This window comes from Hippoglossus stenolepis, chromosome 23, assembly GCF_022539355.2.
Source record: "Hippoglossus stenolepis isolate QCI-W04-F060 chromosome 23, HSTE1.2, whole genome shotgun sequence".
In the NCBI taxonomy this organism is placed as follows: Eukaryota; Metazoa; Chordata; class Actinopteri; order Pleuronectiformes; family Pleuronectidae; genus Hippoglossus; species Hippoglossus stenolepis.
The window spans coordinates 1258389-1285691 of record NC_061505.1 but is presented as its reverse complement, the minus strand read 5'-3'; the positions used below and the strand labels follow the sequence as shown (position 1 = coordinate 1285691).

Sequence of the window (27303 nt, the reverse complement as noted above, 5' to 3'; positions counted from 1 at the left end):
TTTTGCAGGCATGCGCGTGCACGCCGGCACAGTGAATGAAAGCCATGTTCATTCTCTCCCTCGACTCCCACTGCTGCTCTGTTACTCATTCTTTCTTTCTCTCTCAGCAGCAGCAGCGCTCACATATGGAAGGAATTACTGTCATGACTCACGCGGGCTAACGGCCGTCCCAGGCAGCTCCGCTCGGCGACAATGAAAACAAAGTTAGCTCACAATGCCCGTGCACGTCTGTAATTCTGTGGAAGCTGTCGAGGGTCGTATGGGAAAGTTTGTGCATCTGTGTGTGTGTGTTCGGTGAAATCCTCAGTTTCTCATTTGTCCTCTGCCCGACACAATTACTGGAAGCTGCTTGTAGAGTTTCTTATATCATCTGAGTATTGGAGCCAGAACTTGTTTTATTTCTCTGTGTTTCTTTCATCTGTCGACTCGGTGCAGCCTCAGAGGCAGGAAACCACCTCTTTTGTCTGCCGGCGGCTGCTCAGTCTCATGTTTCACCAGCTTCTTTCACGATATTACCGGCCTGCTACAGTTGTAGAGCAGACTGGACCCTCCACAGTGCCGTTAACTGCTGTAGGGTCACTCGTGTCATATTATGGAGGCCTTGAACTTTCCCTTTGTGACCAGGTACTTGTTCACAGACCTGACGCTTGGATCCAAGACGGTCTTGGAGACAATTTAAAAAGTTTGGGTAATACTAATGTGGTAGAATCCCCAAAAGAACTTGAATAGCTGAAAAGGGCATAACTCCGCCAATGCCTCTGAAATCCAAACAAGCTGCACCAAATCGCATAAATTATTCCCTGTGAATTTCGTGAAAAGGTCAAAAAACACCTCATCTTACAATGTTACAGAAAGTCTGCAGGTTCGATTCCCAGCCACATGGACCATTTACACCACGTCACTCACTCCCCTCCGCTCTTCCTACGTTTTCTGTCTCTCTGCACCAGCTAATAAAGACAAAAAAAACTCAATACCCGGACTTGGACTTGTCCCAACCGACTTGCCGTAGAAGATTTACGTCTTCTCTGACTCGACCAGATTCTTCACCACAACTCATTCTCACCAAAGGAATCTCAAAACGCTGACAGCTGACATATTTCTCTGTCTTTCCACATGTGACGGATGATTCTGTTTGTGATTACGCAGCTGTGTGTGTGTTCTGTGTGCGCGGCGTGTGGAACTCACACAGGCGTGCTGCTGCAGCTTGTGCAGGAGGTGTTTGGCAGGAACAAAGTAGTCCAGGAGGTAGCGGAGACTGTCGTGTTGATACGTCGACTCCAGGACGGAGAAGACCTGGACGAACGTGCAGAAAGGGACAAGAAGGCTTGAGTGGAAACCACACGACACACAGAGGATCAGTGCACAGAACAAAGGTCTACGAATGTTACATATCATCGCAGACGTGTGAACTAAATATATAACTTAGGTCCAGTTGTTTTTACATCATATCTTTAATCTTGGAATTAATGACCATGTGTGGCTGCAGAGGGCGCTGCTGCTCAGTAACAGTCGCACTGTGTTTCTTTAATGTTCCGACAACAACTGAAAACAGGATCATGGGCTGTAGCTGACCGGCCGGCTGCGTTTTGTTTGTGTTGGCTTCCAGCAGCAGTTTGTATCTGTGTTATTCTGCAGCGCTGCCCTGGTCATTTCATTGAACCTGCGTTAGCTACATCCAGCTCCACCGCAGACGTGTGGATCGGAGTGAAGGTGTGCGTCTGGGACGTCTACCTGGGAGAGGAGGGGCGGCGCCGTGCTCTCAAAGGGAGGATAAAGTGACGAGAGCGCCCCCTGCACGCAGTCCTCCATGGCCTCCGAACCCTGAGAGAGACAGAGATGGAAAGAGAGGGTTAATCCAACGGGACACCGAATCAACTCTAATGTCTGTGTTTGTGTTTAACAGCCGGCTTGTCTCGCTTTCTGCTGACACACACAGACACACACACACACAGATACACACATAGACTAATATACACACACATACTCCACTTTCAGCTTCCTGTTGTATGGTCTGGGGAGCGTCAAACATTTCCTCCAAGGCCCAGTCAGTGTAAGAACCCCCAGAACAAAAGAGCCACACACACACACACACACACACACACAGACACACACACAGGTTTTTGCAGCTCTCCTTACTCAGATTTTGCGCTGACTTCCACTAACTGTGTTCAACCAAACTAAACTTGATCCCTGATCTGGACCAGGACCTCAGGAATGATGTTTGCCTCACGACGACCAGGCTGTGGTCCCCACGAGGTCCACAGGCCCTGACAAGGTCAGTGTTTATGCTGGAAAATGTCCTAAAGCCAGTACACACACACACACACACACACACACACACACACACACACACACACACACACACACACACACACACACACCATGCATGCATGCACAGTTGCATGCACGTTCCCTCACACACATCCTAACGAGGTGGAGGGTGACGGAGCAGAGCACGCAACACGCATGCTGTTTATTTTTCTACACTCACTGTTGCTGTGGCAACCTGCAATTTTTTTCTTCTCTCGTTCTTTTCTTTTCCAACTTCTCTCTCTCTCTCTCTCTCTCTCTCTCCTCCCTCTCTTCACATCTGCTTCTCTGCCTCTTTTCCCTCGGTTCCCACCGCCCACTCCCTCGTTCCCTCATCTCCCATCTTCTATGTTTTTTCCTCTTTCTTCCTCTAAGGCCGACTCTCTTTGTTTCACCTCCGTCCGACTCCACGAAACTCATCTGACAACAATTACGCCGGGATCCTCTCTCTCTTTCTCCTCAACAGACGCATATTGTGCTGAATGCCGACAATAACCGAGGGGATGGATAGAGCGGGAGAGAAACCAGACTGGGAGAACAGGGTGTATGGAAAAAGAGAAGAGTGGCTGGAGAAGGAGAGCGAGAGCCAGGAGGGAATGAGCTGGTGGCGCGGGGGTTTGAAAAAGACCTGGGTTCCACAGTGTTTTCAAATGGTTCCTTTGGGTTTGTTTGTGCACAGAGGGGAGTTGTGGTTTGGAGCCACAGAGGAGGAGAGAATGAGACTCAGAAACAAGGAAGTATCTGAGACAAAGTTTAGTTTCTATGACGAACTGACAAAATAAATTCAACAAATAAAGGGTTCAAGCTGAGTCTGGAAAGAAAGAGGGGGACACGTCTATTCACGCAGGACAGCAAGTAGGACAGATCGGGTTTTTAAGAATGTTCTTTAAAACTTTAAAAACATAAAGCTGGTCGGAGCCCGGCTCTGTAGCTCAAGGTCATTCACATGAGATTAGGTTTCTGTTTCCCGTCCTCTCTCTTCTCTCCTGGCTGCAGAGCAAACAGCAAAGTGGCACCAGGCTCAAATTCATGCAGATTTATTTTTCCGGAGCATCGGAGGATTTTGGACGAGAGCTGCGCATGCAATTTGCGAAAAAAAAAAAAAATCTAAAAGACAAAACTTTCATAAATGTTGCTGAACGCACAGATTGGTTTTCCACAAGCAGCTCAAACGGTTGTGTTACTCTTTTTGTTTTTCCTGAAACAAAACCGCGAAATCTCTTATTTTGGAAACCACAGTCAACATATCTTATTCTAATGACGTAAGACATGATATTTACAAAGCTAAGTATCGGAGGGATTTACTGAAAACAACATCCAACATGCCGACGGACAACAGATCCTCTGTTGACCAATCGCAAGTCAGTCTCAGCTGTCAATCATGACATTTCACCCCGTTTTAAAGCAAATACTAATCAAAACCAAACTTGCTGGAAAAAACTATTTTAACGTATACTTTGACATTTTAGTTTGTTCCATGTCCCATCTGCTCACATGGAGGAGGCAGGGTTTATGACTATGAGCTGCAGCCAGCCACCAGGGGGCGATCATGTCGTCCATCTTTCTATCTTTATATTTAGAGTCTGGTATAGATGCGTCATGTTTGCAGGACATGTTGCAGACCACAGAAAACCCTGGTCTCCCTGGAGGCTGCTGTTAAAGGTGTCTGGTTGTAAAAGAGGCTCAAACAGCCTCCTGGCTCACGGACAGAACATATTGAGTGTAGTAAAATCCCAGCGGGGGGGTTTGTGGGGCTGCACGAGAAGCCAGCGGGAACTTCCCCCTCAGACTGAAGCATCCCACACGAGTTGAGTTAATTCATCACTAAATTAAAGTCCAAACTAGAAAGCGTCCACTGATCCGCTCCTGTGGTCCGTGGATGTCCGACTACACACAAACACAAACACACAACGCGTGCGTCATTGTGTCTTTTTTGCAGCTTTTGTACTTGCAACAGTCTCACAGAGGCGATTGGGAACAACTATGCAGTTTGCTTCCATCTGGCTCCATGCAGCCCCTGAGGTTCAGATCTGGAGCTTGTGCCAGAGCCGCCGTTCCTCTGGTAAACAATGTACCACTCATAGCGCTTCACTACTGAAGTGTTGCTACAAACAGGCCGTTCAGGTGCCGGGAGGCACAGTTTGGTTTAGTCTGGCTAAACTTTTGACTGAAGATGGACGACACGTATCCATCTCTTCCCAAAAATGAAGCCAAAAATACCCTGGATACAAACGCTGCCATCTTTTGCGTTTGGAACCAGAGGCTGAACAGTAGCGAGGCGTCAGCGTGGTTCCGCTCCGTCACAATCTTCCGTTCTTGCAACTGGAACTCTGTTAACTCGGGTGTGACGTCGTTCTGAGGTGTGACGGAACGAGTGTAAAGTCCCTGCAACCTGCCTGACCTACTGTAGCTCAGGTTGGATTCTACAGGAAGATTGAGAAGAGGAAATTAGCCTCATGTCACTGAGCTCAACTCCTCGTAGCTCACGCATGACCTGCAACAACATTTAGTTTGGAACGTGTGATTTACTATTTCATTGCGGCAGCACCTTTCCCCCACATTGAATCTCTCGTGTTGTGTTTGCTTGCCTGAGCACTCAACCTTCAACAGGATGCACCACTGCTAACATCCAAAGAAAGGAATTTCACTCTGGAAGCACAATCACTCAAACGGGAGTTACGACTAAAGAGAGCGATGCTACTCTTCCACCAAACCACAAATTCCTCCCTAACATGTGAATATTATTAACTTTCCAGTAAAATCAGAGGAAATGTTCTTAGCGTCTAACACAGGAGACGTCTGGGTGATTTATAAACTCTTTTCCTGTTTAACCAAACTCTTTTGGTTCCAGTGCTTCTAATGCAATTACACACTTTGCTTTTCTTCACAGGCTGATACCTTCATGTGAAATAAAACGTCTGTAATGGAATTAGTAAATTCGATTTCTTCTCAGGACAAAAGGAGCCTCTCGTGTAAAACCTCTCTTGAAGGAACTATAGATGAAATTCACCTCCTCTCCACTTGAGGCACTCAGGTGTCACCTCAGCTTCAGACGTCCAGAACAGAGGCTTTGCTTTTATATTGGTTTTCCACCATCACCACCATGAGCTGGACACACATTATCACCACATAAACCCAAACTGACAAGGTAATGAAGACCAGATCTCAGTCCAGGACTTTGATAGGAATCCTGACCATGTTTTTCATATAGTACAACTACCTGCAGAATCAAGTACACCAGATGTTACATCAGTAAAAGTAGAAGAGATTAAAACTACTGAGAACCACGAGAAGACAACTTATAGTAAACAGAGTTAACAACTAAATCCTCTTATTATAAAGTCATAAATAAGGTTGTTTCTTTTTGTTCTCGCCTATTTACTGACACAGGCAACAACAGCAGAAGTCCTGTACCCACAATGCACTTGGTGACATCTTCCCTTCGTCCAATGACATTTACACCCTGTGGATGTTGAGTCACCAGAAGAGTGCGAGCGGTGTCGCTGAGGACAAGCGGGACAGTGGGCAATGAGTGTGCATCCTCAGGACGGTGTCAGATATGGACACACGGTACAGAATCAGGGAATATGTGTCACTTGTGCGTCAGACTTCCTGTCTTTCTCCCCTGTACGCTGACTTTCAACGGAAGAGGCGGCGGTGGCCTTCCGAACAGAGGCTGACGGAGAGGAAAAACAGACAGAGAGGGGGAGAGGTGTAGAAGAGAGAGAGAGAGAGAGAGAGGCGATCAGAATACGGTAGAAATAAAAAGGAAATTCAAAAGGCTTAAATAGCACTCGGACAGTCAGTTTATGAAATAGATTGAGCGATTAAGAAAGCAGATTGAAAAGGAGACAGACACTGAGGGAACCAGACGGTCCTGTGAGGCCTCAGACAGAGAGAGGAAAGAAAAGGAGGAGGAGGAGGAGGAGGCTGACCAGACGGAGAGATCGATGGGAAACAAGAGCAGCAGCAACCATGATGGAAACCAGATGAAGACCCCGGCAGAACGTGTCGAACAGACAAAGAGAAGAAGAAGAGCGATAGAGCAGAGAGGAGCTGGGAGAGTGATAGAAGATGACATGATTAGGAGAAAGAGGGGAACCGGAAAAGAGGAGGTGCAGTGAAGAGCGAAGACAGGGAAAGAAATCAAGAGGGAGGCAGACAAAGGGAAAAGAGGCCTGAGACTAATTTCCTTTTCTAAATCTCCCTGTATAATCTAACCTGAGCTGCAGTGGGTCAAGCAGAGACTTTATACCGATTGTTTCAGACGACTTTAATGCTCCAGTCTGTCAGTGAATACAACCAACATAGATGTTGCCTCGTTATTATCTTATACATGCTGTCGTGAACATTAGAAACCCCACGAAAATATGATTTGTGCTGTAATAAACCAGAATTAAACTTCAAGTTTGAAGATTGATCTTTTCTTTTGGTCACTTTGTTTGTGCAGCATCTGTAAACACAACGTATTTTCTCCTTATCATTAACAAGTTCACTATTTACACATCCAGGAGGCACGGAGCCACATTAGCAGTTATTTGGAATAATGGCGTAATCTCGCAGTTTGGGTAATGTTACATTGGTTCTCCGTTTGGCTCCAGCTCCTGAGGGAAATCTCTGTTTCTTTAGCTGTTAAATGATCCACTTTGTTCAGCAGCTGGTCGTTAACCTCGTCCTGCCTCTGTTTGGTGCCGTGCACGTAAAGTGGGTTTAACAGAACAGTTCCACTTCGACCTGCTGGGCCTCCAAACCAAAACAACCACCTGAAAGAGGCTGACATGCAACACACAGCTCACTGTGAGCAACACATTTCCCTTCACACGGTCATTTGGTAATATGAGATCAAATAGATGCTTGGATTTCAAGATGTTTGTTGTAGTTTGAACAATAAGGACTTAAGGTGTCCGATTCCGATTCTAGAAGTAAAAGAATGACAAGGAAATGTAATTGAATCTGTGAAAGGCTCATATCTGCCGACTGATCAATCGCTCAGGCTCCAATGTTTTTAGCTACATCCTGGATTATAGAGAATAAAGAGCAAATCAAGACCATATGCAACCAACTAGTGTGTTGAAACATGTCCAGTGTTGGTCTGCATCACTGGACATGTCAGTCAGAGTCTTGACAATCACAGGAAGCTCGGCTGAAGACAGATTCCTGTGATCGACAACCCGGCTGATCCTGTCCGGATTGTCCGTGTGTTATCTCCACCCGCTTGGTGCTGCAAAGGAGGTTAAAACAAACACACTCGCTGCCACTTTCATCAGACTTCTTGTTGCGGGGTCTGATTGGTTCATCCAGCAGACAGAGGGGATGGAAACACCCGGTGCCCCAGTAAGAACACTGTTGTGTGTGTGTAAGTGTGTGACTCTGTGTTTGCTGATGCATTTTAACACCTATGTGCATGTGTTAGCAGCCATGTTTCTCCCTCAGCGAGTTCTTATGAACACGTTTATTCATATTTTGAACACATGTTGTTTACAGGTTTGCATTCATGAGACGTGTTGCTCCTCAACACTTAAAACTTAGCTGTGACTGTAAAAAAAATCCTCCTGTCAATCCCAAACTTTCCCCGTTGGCTTCTGAGGAAGAGGAAACCCTCCTGCACATGTTCTTCCTCTCCTGAAGTTCCTGCCATCCCTTGTTCCTGCTTTATTTCTTTCCTTCCTTTTCTCTCTGCTCCCTTTTCTCCCAGGTCCAATGTGGAAAATGCGGCATCACCGAAACCACTGTAGCTGCCGTCCAAGTCTCCTAAAATAAAAAAGTAGCCCTACCCTCCTCTTTTATTACACTCCTCCAGCTCTCCCTCTCTCTTTGCCTCTTTCTCTTCCTCTCCCTGCCAAACTGTTCCACCCTGCCCGACAACACAGAAGCAGGAACACAACCTCAATCTCTTTACGTCTTTAATATCTTTATTATTTCATCTATGTGCCTCTGTCCGTCCCACTGCCTCTGTGTGTGTGGATCAGACCATTAGTGGGTGTGGATGGTAAACAGAATCCCAGGAGACGCAACACAGAGCTCTATTGAGGCTCCTCGTCCCCATGTGCAAACGTCACACATCTTAAATCTGCATAATGTGCTGCTGATGGCATTTGACAACACTGCAAGCTTTAAAAAAAAAAAAGGAACTAGCTGCTGACTGCTGCATATTTCTAACTAAATCAAACGCATGCCTTTATGAGAAGTGATGATTTAAGTAGAAAATATAGAAAGGGGAAGCTGTTTGGGGGTTTTGGAGTCCGGGTGATAGTTTAAATGTCAAAATATTCATACAGAGCATAATGCAAACCTTGAACATGTACTTTTAAGTAATTTAAGACTGATAAAACTTTTTTAAAAATCATGTTGAAACGTATTAATCATTTCTTATCAGGCTTCTCAAATGGAATATAAGACACTTTGAGACTGTTCCACATTAGAAAAGCTGTGAAGCACAAACCTCAGAGTGTTTTTGAATAGGCCTGTGTAGGGACTTACCATGACTTCAGTCAGGAACTCCCAACATAGTCCTCAGCTCCTTTCCTGCATCGCTTCCTCTCCGCATCCTCCGCAAAAAGAACAACTTTCTCCCCTTCACTTACAGTCGAAAAGTCTCCATGACCTCCTCCTCCTCCTCCTCCTTCTCCTCCTCTCTGGGCTCAGATCTCCCTCGTTCACTATCAGCGGGTAAACACAATCCTCCTCTCCTCTCCAGCCTCAATGTCCTGGAGCTGGGTTTCTGATTTTTCCTCGCCAGTCCCACGCACACGCCCCCCTCTCCTCCCCTCTCCTCCCCTTCCTCCCCTCTCCTCCTCCTCCTCCTCTCCTCTAACAACAGCACCACAGTCTGCGCTCAAACTTTCCATTTTTCCCCTGAGCTGCCTCCATGAATAGACAATAAAAAGCTGTGACGCCACACCCAGCGTAAACAAACCCTCTGATGTTTTATTATTCGATCACTGGTGCCAGTGACTGGAACCAGTGACTGGAACCAGTTACTGTGAGAGGCAGAGAATTCATCCTGTGCGAAATTTAGCCAATTTTGGTGCAAAGAATCGTTTCAAACTCTAAATAATCATTTCTGCTCAGGAATCAACACATTATATTAATATTGTATTTTACAAATAGTGTGTTTGCAGCAGTGTGGATCACCAGAACATTGTGTGCGTTGTTAATTGTCTCAATAAATGTTGATAAAGCTTATTGTTAAACGAATTGCTGAGAATTGGTGCAACACTGATCAAGATAATCAAACTTTTACAGTCGCCACGTGAGGTTCAAGCTCCCAAAAGTCTGAGTACTACATTCCCCACAATGCAACTCGTCAGCATGTTTCCTCCAGGTGTCAAATGTCAAATGTAAAATAAAATCATTTGAAATAACATTTACATCTATGAAATAAAATAAGAAAACAATGGAATAAAATACAAACAATGAAATAAATTCAAACAAATATATAAGGACATTTAAACCAATAAAATAAATAAAATCTAACTTAAAAGAACGAAATGAAATAAACTGATTTTTAAAAACATTAATATAAAATCTTATCTTGAACAACAAAATTACAACAAACAAAAAAATGTACGTATAGCATTTGTACTATATTACTTTTCTGTCCTTTGTTTCTTTTTATTTGATGGTTTGGAGTTTCCATGACTCACACTTTCTTTTAAAGCTCTATTGGCCCGTCATGGTGCCACAGACACTGGTTGCTATGGAATCGCTAAATTTAACCTTTATGGTCTGTGTTTACATGGTCGCGTGAGGGAGTGAACGTTCTCTGCAGTGAGTCAACAGCGCCACCTTGTGTTTACTGTTGCACACTGCAATAATGACAATGTGAAGGAAAAGGCTCCAATGATCTAATTGATACCAGGAGAACTCTTCAATAAGTCATTAGATATAAATACCTCTACAATACATAAAGTGAAACATTTACCTCCTATTGGAATCGCTCGGATAATGTTTAGTATTTTCTTTTATTAGTTTTTTAATCTTTTATTGTGAATCACTTTGTGATATCTATCCCCGAAAGGTTCTATATAAATACAAATAGATTTATGAATCATATGTACTGTAAATAATACACAACTTTAAATGCAGATGTGACATTTCCTCACAGAATTTGTGTATATGACATATTGCTTATATTTAATCTGATTGCTTCGACTTTATCAGCAGCGTTAAAAACACTGATGGGTGACGAGTATGGCAACGAACACCTGCCCATCAACTGTCAAATATGAATTTTATTTTATTTGTTGAGGTAAAATAGTTTAGAATTAGAACAGAAATGTTTGACAGATATTGCAAAGTTCGCTCGAGGGGTATATGGTTTCAGTGCTGAGACAAAGTAGTGAATCAAACCGACGCATGTGGCAAAGACAACAGACAAGAAGGACAAGAAGAACAACGTCCAACCCCTTCCAGCCCAGTGTGTGTGTGTCTTCTTACACACTGCATCGCCTGACTAGTTTATTTGACTGTGTAGTCATCACACTCAATATTGACAGTTGGGACGACAGGATTGTGTCACACCTACTGGGAGGAACCTCGTGATTGTGTTAATTGGTTGTGTTTTAAATCCTCCACCAGACCAGTTTGATTTGGGCCTCGAGACAATTCACGGATACAAAAGACTATTCAGAGATCCCGGCGTCAAGGCGTGGGGTATCCAGAGAGATTGACAAAGTAAATTATACTTGACTAATACTTCCCAAAACCTCATGATGTTGTCCACCGTACTGCCAGGTACAGAATTACCAGGATTTTTCATGATTAGTTTTTTTTTTATTTTTCATCCATCCAAAACCAAGTAAAAGACATAAATCAAAAGAAAAGACATACACGCATATATTTATACACATCCAGCAAAACAATATGTCCACGTGTATATAAAACAGTGTCACATCAAGTGTTAAAATGTTTACAGGTAAAGGGGGTTAAACCTGATTATAGCCTGTAAGTTGAGTAGCATTAACAAATATATTGTTTGTTCTGCGTTTAAAACGTCTTCAAAGAGCGTGAGACATCTCCTCTCATTGCCCTGAAGTATCATGAAAGTGACGTAATCTCTTTTTCAACTTAACATTATTAGTTTAAACTTGAATATGAAGGGAAAAGGCTGAAAAACTCCGTGTTCACAAACCTCTTCTGTCCAAGTCAGATAATTACAGAACAAATATTGAAGATGATAATTAATCCACATTATTCTCTGAGATTTTCACCCTGAAGCCGTAACACCATGAAAATAACGTCATAATATTACAACTTCATTCTCGTATTATTATGACTTTTTTTCTAGAAATATTAATGTTTTATTCTAATTAGATTATTACTTTAAACTCATAATGCTACGATATTGTTGTGGTAATAATATGACTTTAGTACTTTTGAAAGTTCTAATAGAACAAAGTTAATGAAATCATTTAATGACCTTTAATAATATTACGATTTGCGCGTTGTTCTGATGTGATGTCACTTCCGGTCGCCATCTTTGTTTGGAGGTAAACTCAGCTGTCGAAACTTCGTCGCGTGTTGTCGCTCACGGGATTTGTTTAAAAGTTGGATTCGTGCGCAGTTTTCCCGAAAATGTGCACAAAACACCGGTAGGTGTCAGAAGACGAGTTTGTTTTTGCGTTTCTCTGCAGAAACAACGTTTAAGGAGACGTGAGGAAGTTACGTAGCGAAAAGGACGAGCTCGTCAACGTTACGTGAGAAACGTGCGACCTTGACGTCCAAACAAACTTCCCCCCCCTCAAACAGATTTAACCCGGGTTTAATCTGAACGTCCCTTTGAGCTGCAAACCCGTGCTAACTACGAGCATCACTCAAATGGAACGTTAGCCGCTAAACGTAGCTACCGTTAGCTAGGCCACTGTGTTGTGGTGCGTGATTTTAGGCTAGCCACCAGTTAGCGTGGTTACAAGCACTCCGCTGCGAGTTTACGAAGAATTTAAAGCTAACAGTAATACAGGCCAATTAGTTGTAATGTTCAGTTTGTGTTGAAACTGTGTTTATATACTAAGACGTGTGTGTGTGTGTGTGTGTGTGTGTGTGTGTGTGTGTGTGTGTGTGTGTGTGTGTGTGGTGTGTGTGTGTGTGTGTGTGTGTGTGTGATCAGCCAAGCCTCATTAAATCCAAACTAGTAAATACAGTTGGTTCACAGGACGTTATCAAAAATGATCGTTTCAAAAGAGATAACTGCCGTTCCACCTGTCAACAATGTCGGTACAATCAGACCCTTGTTTTAAATATAACTTTAATGAAAAATGTCAATTAAAAACTCCATCGTTACATAATGCAAAGTGCAAAATAATTTTCAACAGCATTTGGTATCGTATCTGGCATTCTTAATGTGCAACGGCTCATTTGCGTTCGCTATTGCACACGCACACACACACACACACACATCAGCCGCTGAAGGCTTCATTTTGAAAACATTATTGTATCATGTACACATGGTTACAATAGAAAGTTGCACAAATGCATATTTCAGCCATTTCTAGCATCATAGTGTGTGACGAAGACAGAGAACATCAATAACAAAGAAATAAAACTATTTGATACCCACAGTGGTTGTCCGGGGGGGGGTGTGTGTCTCAGGGTATTTGACTGCTATTCAGTATAGGACAGAAATCCTGCAGTCCTATGGTTCCAAGACAAAATATATTACACATAACCTTTAATTGAAAACTTCAACATGTATTCTCTTATTTCTTTCAGATTCTACAACAGACCTGAAAGCAGTCAGAAGACTGACCGCCCACCATCACTCCTACCTGCACCTCCAGTGAGTGGATTTTAAATTCAGCATGATCCCTATAATGTGGGATGTACTGTGTACAGTAAATGCAATATTTAGATTGAGTAGTTATGTTTTTTCTTGTCTTGAATCATGAAGGTTTTGTGTTCTTCACACCGTGGCCATAGTGAATACGCCCACAGAGATAAGCAGAACTAAAGAGGAGGATGGGAGAACAGAAAAACAGCTTTTAGTCATTGTACAAACTTTATCTGAGTGAGATTCTACATGATCATCCGTGTTATCTCTTATTCTTACCTTGCATCAGTGATTGCTGGAATGTGGTGGCGTGTGCAGTCGTGGTGGTGGTGGTGGTGGTGGTGGTGGTGGTGGTGGTGGTCGTGGCCATGTTGGGAAGCACATTAGAGACGGTAGCATTAGCATCGCTCAGGTTTACAACTCCGCTCTGAAATCTGGTGTTGGGGTCTCCAAAAGATTCAGTATCTGAGCGAACAAGCAAAAGACAGACAGGTCAGGGACATGTGATCAGAACGTGGGGTCAAATATGAATATATGATGTGGTGTAGTCTCTGTGAGAGTGGCTCTTAGTTGACTGTGTGTTGTAAATGTATATCTTTAATGTGTTAGCTTACCGCTGTCAAAAGTACCGGTGGAGACTGACAGTGCGGCGTTTAATGTTGATGCTGCTGCTCTTGTGGTCGACAGGTCCAAAGTGGCAACAAACGTGCACTGGATTCGATTTTCACTGACTCGGCCCTTCACCGAGTTCACAGGCAGCTGCAGAGCAAAGGCAATTTGATCAGATGACAAAGATCATACTTGTACTATTGCGACTAGAAGCCAACTGATATCGATTTTTGGGGGCCTATAAATTATCTGATACGTTCAAAAGAATTGGCAATGTTACCAAAGATGTCATTATCAAACCCTTACGACAAATTGTTACTTGATACTTTACACTTTTATTAACTTTATTAAAGATAAGTATGAATAAAAAGAAAACACTCTAAAACACTAAATATTCCTTGAAGTAAGAAAATGTTTTTACAGACAAACTGAAACACAAACAGACATCTTTTAATCCCAAGACACAAATGCTGATACCGACATTTCTGAAAGCTCCGTATGATTCTATTGGCCAACTGATGTATCTCATTTTCTCAATAGAGATTTGGATTATTAGCCATTAACTGTTAAGTCAGTATTTTACTTGCAGAACCACAAGAAGATTCCAGTGAAGTGTAGACATATAGTATATCCTCACTCGGCTCCACCACTGCTTCTGGGCAAGTGGAACTCACCTCTGTCAGTGTCAGCTTGTCGTTGTCGAGGAGAGCGCTGAAGAATTTCACCTTGCCATTTTTGTTTGCACAGATGTAGGTTCTGTCGTTATCTCCCTGTGGAGCAAAACCACAAAACAGTTCATTGTACCTGTTTACACCGATGACTCGAAACAAACTACATGATTGGTTCAGGGTTGGACTTGATGGAACTTTAATCTGTGAACGAGTGATAGAAACGACGTACCACTGTGGCATCAGCTGACACCGTGGAAGCGACGTAGCCACTTGACTCCCCTGACATGGAAAACTCAAAGTTCTGACCGTTCGTCTGTTTGGCAGAAACGAAGAAACACGATGATGATGATTGTGAGGGGTCACAGTCAGAGGGCTCAGACCCACAGAGCTGTTGGATCCCACATCCGGTCCGGTTAACAGGCATCTGCAACGGGGAGGAAAAACATGTGAGTGGGAGTATGTGCACTTTGAAATGGTTCAACGTCAGAGGTCAGACATTGACCCTAACCCTAACCCTTATTATATTGGTATGTCATCAAACCGGAGTGTTTTCTGAAGAGCTGGAAGAATCACCAATGTTTACAGAAACTTTAATTTCTCAGCCTCTGAAGTAGATAGAGACATGACATGAAAACACGTGATAGCTTAAACCTTGGGATTTCGTTAAAAATCATCGTTAAACGTGTCTTTAAATCATTAAACTCAGAGAACCTTCCCTTCTTCCTCCTCCTCAAACACATCTCTTACCGACTGAGCCTTGGTCAGTAAGTCAGCGGGAACATCATTTCGATCTGAATCTTCAGTGTTAATTTCATCGTTGTTTTCCTTCATGAAACGCTGCTGTAATCTGCTTCGTTATCACTCCCTTCACTTAGATCGTCAGCCATTGTCTGAATTGCAACTTTAAAAACTTGTTTGCAGACTAAGAGTGCTAAGAAATAAACAAGCTACATTTCCGACAATGTACTTCGACTTTCCCGCGAGTATTTCAGCGAATCACGATGTATTTCATCAGTCATATGTCTTGAAAACGGGAGAAGCATGCAAGCGTAGCTCCCAGGCTTATAGAAACACACGCATATGTCGCATCTGGTCCATCTGGTCCATCTGGTTCATCCGGTATCTGATACCTGTGCAGCTTGTCTTTGCAGCCTAAACTATGCATATCGTTCAAACCCAGTCTGAATGTGATAATGTGCTGGTGTGCTCTGCCAGGTGCACCCCCATCCCTGCTTGTGCTGTGTATAACATAGGTTTCAATGTTTGTCCATAGCAATGTTAAAAAAGACATCAAAGTGCTAAAGTCCAAGTAAAGTCACGAGTTTAACTTTTTTTTTTTTTATCAATTAATGACTCATGTCTAACTCAATAAAAGTGACTTTCAGATTGTGTTCCATTGCTCAGTTCTGCTCACTTCAAGAACGATCACTGTGGTGTTGGTAATCAGTGTTGTATTGGTTGTTGTGGCTACTGCTGTTGTTGTTGCAGTTGCTGGTGCTGTCGTCATGCTGTTTGTTGTCATGCTGTTTGTCGTCATGCTGTTTGTCGTCATGCTGTTTGGCGCCGTGGTCATGTTGTTTGTCGTCATGCTGTTTGTTGTCATGCTGTTTGTCGTCATGCTGTTTGTCGTCATGCTGTTTGGCGCCGTGGTCATGTTGTTTGTCGTCGTGTTGTTTGTCGTCATGCTGTTTGTCGTCATGCTGTTTGGCGTCATGCTGTTTGGCGCCGTGGTCATGTTGTTTGTCGTCATGCTGTTTGTCGTCATGTTGTTTGTCGCTGGCGCCGCGGCATCGTCATGTTTGTCATCATGCTGTTTGTCGTCATGTTGTTTGGCGCCGTGGTCATGCTGTTTGTCGTCATGCTGTTTGGTGCCGTGGTCATGTTGTTTGTTGTCGTGTTGTTTGTCGTCATGCTGTTTGTCATCATGTTGTTTGTCGTGCTGTTTGGCGCCGTGGTCATGTTGTTTGTCGTCGTGCTGTTTGTCGTCATGCTGTTTGTCGTCATGCTGTTTGTCGTCATGCTGTTTGGCGCCGTCGTCATGCTGTTTGTCGTCATGTTGTGCGGCGGCATCGTTGTGCTGTTTGTCGTCATGCTGTTTGTCGTCATGTTGTTTGTCGTCATGCTGTTTGTCGTCATGCTGTTTGTCGCTCGCGTCATGTTGTGCGGCAGCATCGTCATGTTGTTTGTCAGCGTTGTTGGCGTCAGCGTCAGCGGCATCGTCATGTTGTTTGTCGTCATGGTCAGCGGCGGTTTGGCATGTTTGTCATCATGCTGTTTGTCGTCATGTTGTGCGGCGGCATCGTCATGTTGTTTGTCGTCATGCTGTTTGTCGTCATGTTGTGCGGCGGCATCGTCGTGCTGTTTGTCGTCATGCTGTTTGTCGTCATGTTGTTTGTCGTCATGCTGTTTGTCGTCATGCTGTTTGTCGTCATGCTGTTTGTCGTCATGTCAGGCGCGGCATCGAATGTTGTTTGTCGTCATGCTGTTTGTCGTGACGCTGTGCGGCGGCATCGTCATGTTTGTCATCATGCTGTTTGTCGTCATGTTGTGCGGTGAGCCACGTCATTTGTCGTGCTGTTTGTCGTCATGCCAGCGCGGCATCGCCATGTTGTTTGTCGTCATGCGCCGCGGCGCATCGCATTTGTTTGTCGTCATGCTGTTTGTCACCAGCAGCGGCATCATGTTGTTTGTCGTCATGCTGTTTGTCGTCATGTTGTGCGGCAGCGTCATGTTGTTTGTCGTCATGCTGTTTGTCGTCATGTTGTGCGGCGGCATCGTCATGTTGTTTGTCGTCATGCTGTTTGTCGTCATGCTGTTTGTCGTCATGTCAGGGCGGCGGCATCGTATGTTGTTTGTCGTCATGCTGTGCGGCGGCATCGTCATGTTTGTCATGCTGTTTGTCGCTGCGTCAGGTGCGGCGCATCGCATGTTGTTTGTCGTCATGCTGTTTGTCGTCATGTCAGGCGGCATCGTCATGTTGTTTGTCGTCATGCCGGCGGCATCATTGTTTGTCATGCTGTTTGTCGCATGGCGTCAGCGGCGGCATCGCCATGTTGTTTGTCGCCGCGCGGCGGCGCCGTCATGTTTGTCATCATGCTGTTTGTCGCATGTCGCCGCGTATCGTCGCGTTGTTTGTCGTCATGCTGTTTGTCGTCATGCGGCCAGCGGCATCGTCATGTTGTTTGTCGCATGCTGTCAGCGGCATCGCATGTTGTTTGTCGTCATGCTGTTTGTCGTCATGCGGCGTCGTCATGTTGTTTGTCGTCATGCTGTTTGTCGTCGTGTTGCAGCGGCATCGTCATGTTGTTTTCGCGCCGTGCGGCGGCATCGTCGTTTGTCATGCTGTTTGTTGCCGCGTCAGCGGCGGCATCGTCATGTTGTTTGTCGCTTGCTGTTTGCGCGTCAGGCGGCATCGCCATGGTTGTCGTCGCTGGCGTGCGGGGCATCGTCATGTTTGTCATGCTGTTTGTCGTCATGTTGTGCGGCGGCATCGTCATGTTGTTTGTCGTCATGCTGTGCGGCGGCATCGTCATGTTTGTCATCATGCTGTTTGTCGTCATGTTGTGCGGCGGCATCGTCATGTTGTTTGTCGTCATGCTGTTTGTCGCATGTCAGCGGCGGCATCGTGTTGTTTGTCGCTCTTTGCGGGCGCATCGTCATGTTGTTTGTCGTCATGCTGTTTGTCGTCATGTTGTGCGGCGGCATCGTCATGTTGTTTGTCGTCATGCTGTTTGTCGTCAGGTCAGCGGCGGCATCGTCATGTTGTTTGTCGTCATGCCAGGCGGCGGCATCACGCGTTTGTCATGCTGTTTGTCGTCATGTCAGCGCGGCATCGTCATGTTGTTTGTCGTCATGCTGTCGGCGCTGCGTCGCAGCGCGTATCGCATGTTGTTTGTCGTCATGCCGTGCGCGGCATGCCATGTTTGTCATGCTGTTTGTCGTCATGTTGTTTGTCGCTGCGCCGCGCGGGCGTCATTTTCATCATGCTGTGCGGCGCGCTGCCATGTTTGTCGTCATGTTGTTTGTCATCATGCTGTGCGGCGGCGTCGTCATGTTTGTGTGTCGATTGTCATCGCGCTGCAGCGTGGCGCTGTCATGTTTGTCGTCATGCTGCGCGGCGGCGTCGCATGTTTGTCATGCTGTTTGTCGCATGCGTCAGGCGGCATCGCTGCCGTTGTTTGTCGTCATGCTGTTTGTCGCTGGCGTCAGGCGCGCATCGTGACGTTGTTTGTCGTCATGCTGTGCGGCGGCGTCGTCATGTTTGTCGTCATGTTGTTTGTCGTCATGCTGTGCGGCGGCGTCGTCATGTTTGTCATCATGCTGTGCGGCGGCGTCGTCATGTTTGTCGTCATGTTGTTTGTCATCATGCTGTGCGCGCGCATGTTTGTCGTCATTTGTTTGTCATCATGCTGTGTCGCATGTCGTCGTACGCGCGGCGTCGTCATGTTTGTCATCATGTCAGCGGCGCGCTGCCATGTTTGTCATCATGCTGTTTGCCGTCATGTTCTGCGGCTTGTGCTGTGTATAACATACGTTTCAATGTTTGTCCATAGCAATGTTAAAAAAGACATCAAAGTGCTAAAGTCCAAGTAAAGTCATGAGTTTAACTCTTTTTTTTTTATCAATGAATGACTCATGTCTAGGGTTGCAGAATTCCGGGAATATTCAAAGTTGGAAACTTTCCATGGGAATTAATGGGAATAAACTGGATATTTTGTGGGTAATTTATACTAACTGTATTTACCTTGTCATATACAGACATAAATATAAACATTTTGTTTTGTCATAAGCTGATTTGAGCCCTGAGGAAACTTTGGGCACTATATGCTTCTGCATCTTTGTGGCATTATTAACATAGGTCTTTGCACAGTATTTGCAAATGTACACATCCTTTCCTTCTACATTGGCTGGGGTGAAATGTCTCCACACAGGATAGTGCACGTGGCATTGTTCTGTAGAATAAGATGAGAAAAAAGCTTGTAATATATTTTCCCCAGTAATTTCATCAAAACTTACCTGACTAGTCCTTGGGCTAATGCAGTAGTGTGGCCTAAATAGCCTTGCTGTAGTGTGCAGGATGCTGGGAATTATCTGTGCATGTGATGGAAGAATGCACTGCGCATGGAAGAATGCACTGCGCAGGGAAGAATGCACTGCGCAGGGAAGAATGCACTGCGCAGGGAAGAATGCACTGCGCAGGGAAGAATGCACTGCGCAGGGAAGAATGCACTGCGCAGGGAAGAATGCACTGCGCAGGGAAGAATGCACTGCGCAGGGAAGAATGCACTGCGCATGTGATGGAGAAATGCACAGTGCAGGGTTGAAATTCAATGCATTCCATACATCTTTAAAATAGAGTTTTGAATGACGTTTTTATTGCTCAGCGTTTAATTTGCGGAAAGTTTTCGGAAATTTACCGGAAATTTTCCGCCCCTTTGCAACCCTACTCATGTCTAACTCAAATTTGAGTCATGTGACAGGACTTCTACGCCATCAATAAAAGTGACTTTCAGATTGTGTTCCATTACTCAGTTCTGCTCAGATTTGAGTTTTTTGACATCACTCACCTCAAGAACGATCACTGTGGTGTTGGTAATCAGGGTTGTATTGGTTGTTGTGGCTACTGCTGTTGCTGTTGCGGTTGCAGTTGCTGGTGCTGTCGTCATTTTGTTTGTCGTCGTGCTGTTTTGCGCCGTGGTCATGTTGTTTGTTGTCATGCTGTTTGTCGTCATGCTGTTTGGCGGCGTGGTCATGTTGTTTGTCGTCATGTTGTTTGTGGTCATGTTGTTTGTCGTCATGCTGTTTGGCGCCGTGGTCATGTTGTTTGACGTCATGCTGTTTGACGCCATGCTGTTTGTCGTCATGCTGATTGGCGCCGTGGTCATGTTGTTTGACGTCGTGCTGTTTGGCGCCAGGTCATGTTGTTTGTCGTCATGCTGTTTGTCGTCATGCTGTTTGGCGCCGTGGTCATGTTGTTTGACGTCATGCTGTTTGGGGCCATGGTCATGTTGTTTGACGTCATGCTGTTTGTCGTCGTGCTGATTGGCGCCGTGGTCATGTTGTTTGACGTCATGTTGTTTGACGTCATGCTGTTTGTCGTCATGCTGATTGGCGCCGTGGTCATGTTGTTTGATCGTCATGCTGTTTGTCGTCATGCTGTTTGGCGCGTGGTCATGTTGTTTGACGTCATGCTGTTTGTCGTCATGCTGATTGGCGCCGTCATGTTGTTTGACGTCATGTTGTTTGTCGTCATGCTGATTGGCGCCGTGGCATGCTGTTTGTCGTCATGCTGATTGGCGCCGTGGTCATGTTGTTTGACGTCATGTTGTTTGACGTCATGCTGATTGGCGCCGTGGTCATGTTGTTTGACGTCATGCTGTTTGTCGTCATGCTGATTGGCGCCGTGGTCATGTTGTTTGACGCCATGTTGTTTGACGCCATGCTGTCTGTCGTCATGCTGTTTGTCGTCGTGCTGTTTGGCGCCGTGGTCATGCTGTTTGTCGTCGTGCTGTTTGGCACCGTGCTTGTTGTGGTCGAGTTGGTGGTCCCTGACATCCAGGACAGAGTCACAAAGAGGACAGTGAGCACCAGTCTGTTGTCCATGTCTAGAGTAGGAAGGATATAATTTAGTTAGGGGGCGCTGTGGTGGTACAATAGCTATAAAAATAAAACACAAAACATCGGGATTTGTATTTTGTTTTCATTTGTCGTCAATATTTCCCCCTTGTGGTATCAGTACATGTTACACCAGCCTTCAGAAACTAGGGCTGTTTAACTTAAAAACACAAGTTAGAACAAATTTGGCATGACACACAATTTGGCCCTTCACCACTTGCTAGCTTTCTCAAATTTTGTGGCAAAACCACGTAACATTACTGGCGTGCTATACGTCATGCTGCTAGTGAGCGCCCTCTGCTGGATCACGAGGCAAACTACTTCAAAGGCAGTCCTTATCACGTCGATGTTTGTTTGTTTGCCCGCCTGCCCCCCCACCCACCCACATGTCAGAATTTCAAATATAAAGTGACGGCCGATCGGAGACTCCTGAAGGTGAAACTGGGCTTACCAAAAAAGTATATGGACATAATTTGACACTTCATTTCAAAAAGGATATCTGTAATGTATGAGTAGAAGTTTTTAAAAAAAACCACAGAATTATATCAATAGGATCTGAATTTTAGGCCTTAAAAAGTCTTACATTTTTTTTAATACTATGTACTACGTCTTAAATACGTTCAGCTAGGTCTTATTCATTTAAGGCTACTTTAAATAACTTTAAGTTATTTTTTTTCCCGCACATAAACGTTTTTGCGGCATGCGTAGTTTAGAATGTCTCTTTCTCAACGATTCGGACCAACGCAGAACTGACGACTGGCTACAAACAGCCTTTATCTCAGCGCCCTCGGCTTGACTGTGGGAAAACATATAAACCACAGTCAATTCAACCCGGCTACTCAACCTTATCTTCAATTAGGGTGAAGTGTAAATAATTCTGAGACTCTGATATTCCTTCGTATCTGGGAAACTTGGCCAGTATCTTTCTCTACAAACAGTTGGGCAGCTCTCAGCATGTTTCCCCCCCGTTCATTCAGTTGTAGCGTTTCACCTAAACCTCACGTTTGTGTGGTAACAGAGATCGTTTCAGGTGTTACTACAGTCTACGATCTTCAGTTACATTTACTTTAAAGTATATCATAGTAAACTATTTGAAAATGTTAACCCAATTTTATAAAATTGAATAACTCCATTTTATTTGTAGTCCCATCATTTATTATCTCAAGTCGAGACATTACAATATTTCAGAGAAACCTAAAAAAGGAGTAAAAACAAAAAATATGTAAACCAATAATTTTACAATATAAATTAGAATTTAAGATATTAGGCACAATTATGAATTATAGGCTTTATATATGTGTCACTTTATGCTATGAAAATACTATATCATATTTTGGGAATTAATAGTTGCTGTTCATAATTGGTTCAAACAAGCAAAATAACAGAATTTGAGTTTTAGAAAGTACAAAAGAAAACATTTTAAACGGAAATTATTACTAATCACTTGACGTAACTTGAAGATAAACCTATATTCCGTTGATTACGTGTAGTATTCCAACATAAGTCATTTTAAGAATATAAATAATATAACTTACCTTTAGATTTTCCTGTTATGAGTCCGAATGAAGGGTGAAGCAAGTTATTCTCAAGTGTGGCTTTTAGGTGGAGTCCTGGTGTCCCTAACTGGCTCCCAGTGAGATGTGACACCTGTTCACTGGGTGTCACTATTTAAACTTGGGAGGAGAAAGGAGACGACCAAAACTCCTGACATCACACATGATGTTTCCAGAAGGTGTGGTGAAGAATTCAGGGCGTGTGTGAAGGAGACTATCTGTGAATTTTGCCTCGTCACTTCTCATTTAACCTGCTTTGTGTGAAATGCGTTACTTCCTTGAGGGCTCACAATGCCTGTGACCAACATGAGTAACATGAGATAGAAGAGTTTTACTGTACACAGCGTCCTCCGGGACGATTCTCTCAAAATATGACTGATGGAAGTGTTTTAGTGTCTCGGCAAGGAATCGAATTGTTCTGTATCAGCAGGGGTTGGTAATACCTCCTTGTAATTGAACTAACTTCAGGTGCTTTTATTTGGAAGTATGAATAGTGGATCTTCAATGTGAATATTAATACCTTTCAGATTTTACACAAGTGCTCATTTAGGCACATATTTTTATGGAATCGTGTCTAAACACCTGTACTCCTGTCGTGAGGGGTAACAACATACAGAGCACAGGTAACAGAAGGGTGTGCGTGTGTGTGCACGCACTAAGTCATGAGACCTGTAACACAATGCCAAGAACTGGTTTGTAAGCACCAGTATAAGCCGTTGTGTTTGCTTTAACATCTCCATTGTGTTCAGTGGTTTCTTATGAACATTTAAAATCCCTAATTATGGAACAGGCAAGTCCAGGCAGCGCGGAGCCATTTGGACACTGGCAATTATCCAGTTAGATCACAGTGAGCACAGGAGAGGACATTTGGTAAAGTGATATTTGACATGAAGAACTATGGAGGACGTGTAAAATTACCACCACAGGCTTTCTGTATTTCTTCCTGCAAATGGACACGATAAACAACACAGGACAAAAGTTACTGTAGTGTAATTTATAAGAAATTGAACTGCTCTAAACATTAATCTTTATCTTTCTTACTCAAGTAGCTGTTCAGATTTGCATTCATGTTACATTTTACGTCTCTTTTCTTTGCATTTTGTTGTATTAAATTAAATTATTTGTATTATTTGTATCAAAGTTTAAGGTCAAATTATTAACACTAATATGAACATGTTACTGTTATGGGCATTTGATAGAGAATAATCAATTGCACCATCTGTGAGTTGCATGCAAACGAGTCACGGGATTTGTCCTGGCACATATTCACGTGGTGTCAGACTCGGTGTCATTACAGAATACTCTGAGAATAAATCTTCTGTACACAGTTATTCGGATCATTTAACTAGTTTTTTGTTTCAATACACTCAGAGGGTGTGACTATGCTTCAAAAATGTGTTTTCCAGCCATAATCATAGGTTTTTGTGTTAGAATTTAAAAAATGATCTCCTTTCAGATGAGCGTTTAGCTCCACACGAACACACCTAAAAACATATTTCACATGACTTTGTGTCCGCTACGCATTGACGTGCCTGTGTAAACAGGAAGTAGATTGTCTAAACTAAACTCAGAGCTAGTCGTGTGGATGTAGCCTAAAGCTTTCATATGCACTTCTTTATCGTTAAAGGCTTCTCACAGCCGTTGGTGTTGGAACAGGTGGAGTCAGTTTCTGTGTTGACGGGACTTTAAGGTGTTTTATTCGGCTGTTGGCAGGAGAGGATCCACGTTGCTCTTTGAGTAAACTCTGTTGCTGAATGTGTTGTTCATATCAACAAGGTACCAAGGGATAGGGCCTAACTCCCATGTTTCCTTTCCTACCATTAAGGAGGAGTTGCACTTCAGCAGCAGTCTATAGACATCCTGCTGCAGGTAACAGTTCAGCCCCAGAAGGGACACGTTCCTCTTCAATGTCGACCACATTGTTGTATTAGACTCCATTTTGTGTTCAGTGCTATGTCAATGAGTTTCCCTCTAACCTGTGAGGGAGATCTGGGTCAGTTTCTAACTGACTTGACAAACATTGTCTATTTACACTGTTTACTTTCATCCACAAGTCCACGCCTAAAAAGCACAAACCAAGTGTTTACCGGCTCCCTCTGTCCTGATGCTTCAGTGTGTGAAACACCCTTACTAGTTATTCATGCAGTAATCAATCAGCCAGTAATGTGGAGTAAAAGTGATATCAGTGACTTTGACTGTGACATGATTGTTGGTTCTCCTTTGACTTCAACACACAACAGTCTCCTGAGTTTGTTGTTGTGCAGATGGAAACTTGTTGTTGATGAGAGAGGGAAATCCCCAGACTGGTTGGAGCTGAGAACGGTTTGCGTACCATCGTGGTGAGATAGGGAGCGTGTCAGAATGAACACATCCAAGATGCATGGGCCACAGCGAGAGCCCGACCACTATGGACTTAATATTCTTACATTAGCCGATATCGTTACAGCATTAATTAAAACACCCTGCTTGTGGCTCACTGATGGTTTATTGCATGTCCTGTGTTATCCCTCAAATCTTTGTGAGTGATATTGAAGTGGGCCAAACATAATAGCGTTGTTGAAACAAGTCATGCAGTAAATGGAGTTGAGCTGCAAATATTTCATCCTCTCATTCCCAAACCACATCTGGCTGCTCACCAAAGTTTCTGTTCGCTCAATTCAAAGCTGTCGGACTTATCGTAATGCCAGGCAAGTTTGTTTGTATAGCAGATTTCATCAGCAAGGCATTTCTAAATGTTTAATACAACACTTAGTTTTACATCATCTATCGGTAATTGGTGGACGTTTCTATAACCATTGAGTTATCAGTGTTTTGATAAATTGATGGTAAACTGTCTTTACAGGGAATTGAGACTTGGCAAAGAGGTGCAACAGTGGACTATTCATCAGAGCACTTCCTGATTGTGTTGTTTTGTTTACTTAAAGCCGGTTTCAAGAAGAATAAAAGCCACAAAATGCAGCTCTTCCAGTTTGTGCTGAGTTTCCCAGTAGGAAGTCAAGTAACTGGCAGACCTGGGGCATCATATGTCGTTCTTGCTCTCTTATCTCTCAGTTGTCCTCCCGTGTATCATTGGCAACCATCACTAAACCTGACGGTCGAGTCCAACCAGACAGACATGGGATGGAATTCATGTAGTGACACTAAGAAAGAGGAAAGAAGAAACACTCAACTACAAAAATGATGTGTTTGTTTGAGAACGACAATGTTGTAAGCATTGGACTGCATTACATACAGACTTTTATGTTTTGTTTAACCGACTCTCACTGGCACAAAAAGGCTGATATAACACCAGCAACTCAACAGGGCCACAAACTGCCCTTAAAGTTAAATCTAGACTTCTCTAAACCCGTTTGTACCACATGACGACGGAGCTCCATTCCACAGACGGATGATAGACACAGGGACAAGCTTTTCTAAAGCCCACGTCACACAGCGCTTGTTGACTTTTGTGAAGAGTAAATACAGTATATCACCACATCCGTATTGTCAGGGAGGAGCGGGGTGTTCACACGTACAGCAAACTTCATATGACGTTCATATGATTTAACTCAAATGTACGTAATGAGCCTTTTCCTGTATTTAAAGTTTAGTCGATAAATAAATAAGTTTGTCCGGATCAAACAGTTGACCCGACTTATAATGACACAATCAGCGTAGAACAGAATCTACAGGAACATCATCAAAGTTCATTCTGAGCTACAACAGTCCCAGCAAAGATCAGCCGATGAGTCAATGTTTGTTTAGTGATATGAAAACTTCTTATCACTAACAAATGGTGGTTTATCTCTATTGTTTATTTTATTTTTCGTTAAGTTCTTTATATTTGGTTGTATTTGTTTTATTTTTATATTTGTGTTCAGATCTATCTATCAAGGCATTGGAAATCAGTATCTGCATTTGCCACATGAATCCATATCTGTTGGACTCTTCCAAATACTACACATAAGCTAACAAACGTGTGGCTGTGGCTTAGGAGTTCAAGTGGGTCGTTTCCGTAATGGGTAGGTCAGTGGTTCAATGCCGGGCTTCCCCAGCCAACATGACATCAGCGTGTGAATGGAGGTGATGTGTAAAGAAGCAATGCTGGAATGTGTTTGTGCGAACGGGTACTTTTTGTGAGTAGTTTCAGTCGCTCATAAGAACTTTATAAATCACTTTATTGAAAATCACTTTAGCGAATGCTCACAGGGTAAATTAGGTCAAACGTAATGCGCTAGAAAACAATCACATCAATAAGGAACCAAATCAAGATGTGCTTTGTTTCACCCTTTTTTACATCATGGAACAAAGACTGTTCACAGGAGTCATGTGATGTGTTTGATAACTGCAGCAGATTCTTTCCGACACACATCACGTCCACTGATTACTGGATTACAGTAAGTGGGAGCGTCACGTTAGAGGGAACTTCTCGGTAAACTGGCGGTGTGAGGTTATGGGAAATCAAAGTATGATTAGCATCAAACTGGTCGAGGTATTTTTAGAGATTGTTCGGACAAAAGCCAATTAGTAGAGATGATGACAGAAACATGTTAGCTGGTATTATGTTCAGATTTACAAGGTACAAACAAAAGGTTGTTCATGTTCCAATGGCTGCACTTGCATTCTGTTGTGAAGGCTCCGTGCATTCCTTTGGTAATTTGTAGTTTAGCAAACTATTCTAACTATTTACTGTTTTAAAGCACAAAATAAACATGAAGGAATTTTGTAACACACTGTAGTAAAGTTATAATCAGATTAAAGGACATTTACTCTGCCGAGGCCCAACAGTAGACTCATG

At 43.6% G+C, this 27303-nt stretch overlaps 2 protein-coding genes across 3 annotated transcripts in view; both read right to left on the bottom strand.

Moving 5' to 3' along the window:
* Positions 1 to 9029, bottom strand: part of arhgef40 (Rho guanine nucleotide exchange factor (GEF) 40) — a 29955-nt gene extending 20926 nt beyond the window's left edge. For both annotated transcript variants that reach the window (XM_035148651.2, XM_035148652.2), the window contains exons 1-3: positions 8791 to 9029; positions 1732 to 1821; positions 1186 to 1293 (exon numbers count right to left, since the gene is read on the bottom strand). In XM_035148651.2, coding sequence (XP_035004542.1) covers positions 1186 to 1293; positions 1732 to 1821; positions 8791 to 8793 — 201 coding nt within the window. In that variant the 5' untranslated portion in view covers positions 8794 to 9029. The remainder of the gene's footprint in view (positions 1 to 1185; positions 1294 to 1731; positions 1822 to 8790) is intronic.
* A 3509-nt stretch (positions 9030 to 12538) lies between these two features.
* si:cabz01007794.1 (integumentary mucin C.1) lies at positions 12539 to 20963 on the bottom strand. The gene is made up of 7 exons (XM_047338964.1): positions 20632 to 20963; positions 19926 to 20596; positions 14588 to 14782; positions 14362 to 14457; positions 13693 to 13837; positions 13358 to 13543; positions 12539 to 13254 (listed from the first exon to the last, which is right to left on the bottom strand). Exons 2-7 carry the CDS (start codon positions 20511 to 20513, stop codon positions 13211 to 13213), a joined length of 1254 nt encoding a protein of 417 aa, XP_047194920.1. The 5' UTR covers positions 20514 to 20596; positions 20632 to 20963; the 3' UTR covers positions 12539 to 13210.
* Positions 20964 to 27303: the final 6340 nt, after the last annotated feature.

Bases quoted from the DNA above. Each gene is read 5' to 3' on its own strand.
- si:cabz01007794.1 (XM_047338964.1), bottom strand. From the start codon at position 20,513: ATGACGACAAACAGCATGACGATCAAACAACATGACCACGGCGCCAAT. The intron at 13,838-14,361 runs GTGAGTTCCACT...TTTGCTCTGCAG, and splicing joins ACAAGCTGACACTGACAGAG to CTGCCTGTGAACTCGGTGAA. The intron at 13,544-13,692 runs GTAAGCTAACAC...TTGTTCGCTCAG, and splicing joins CACCGGTACTTTTGACAGCG to ATACTGAATCTTTTGGAGAC.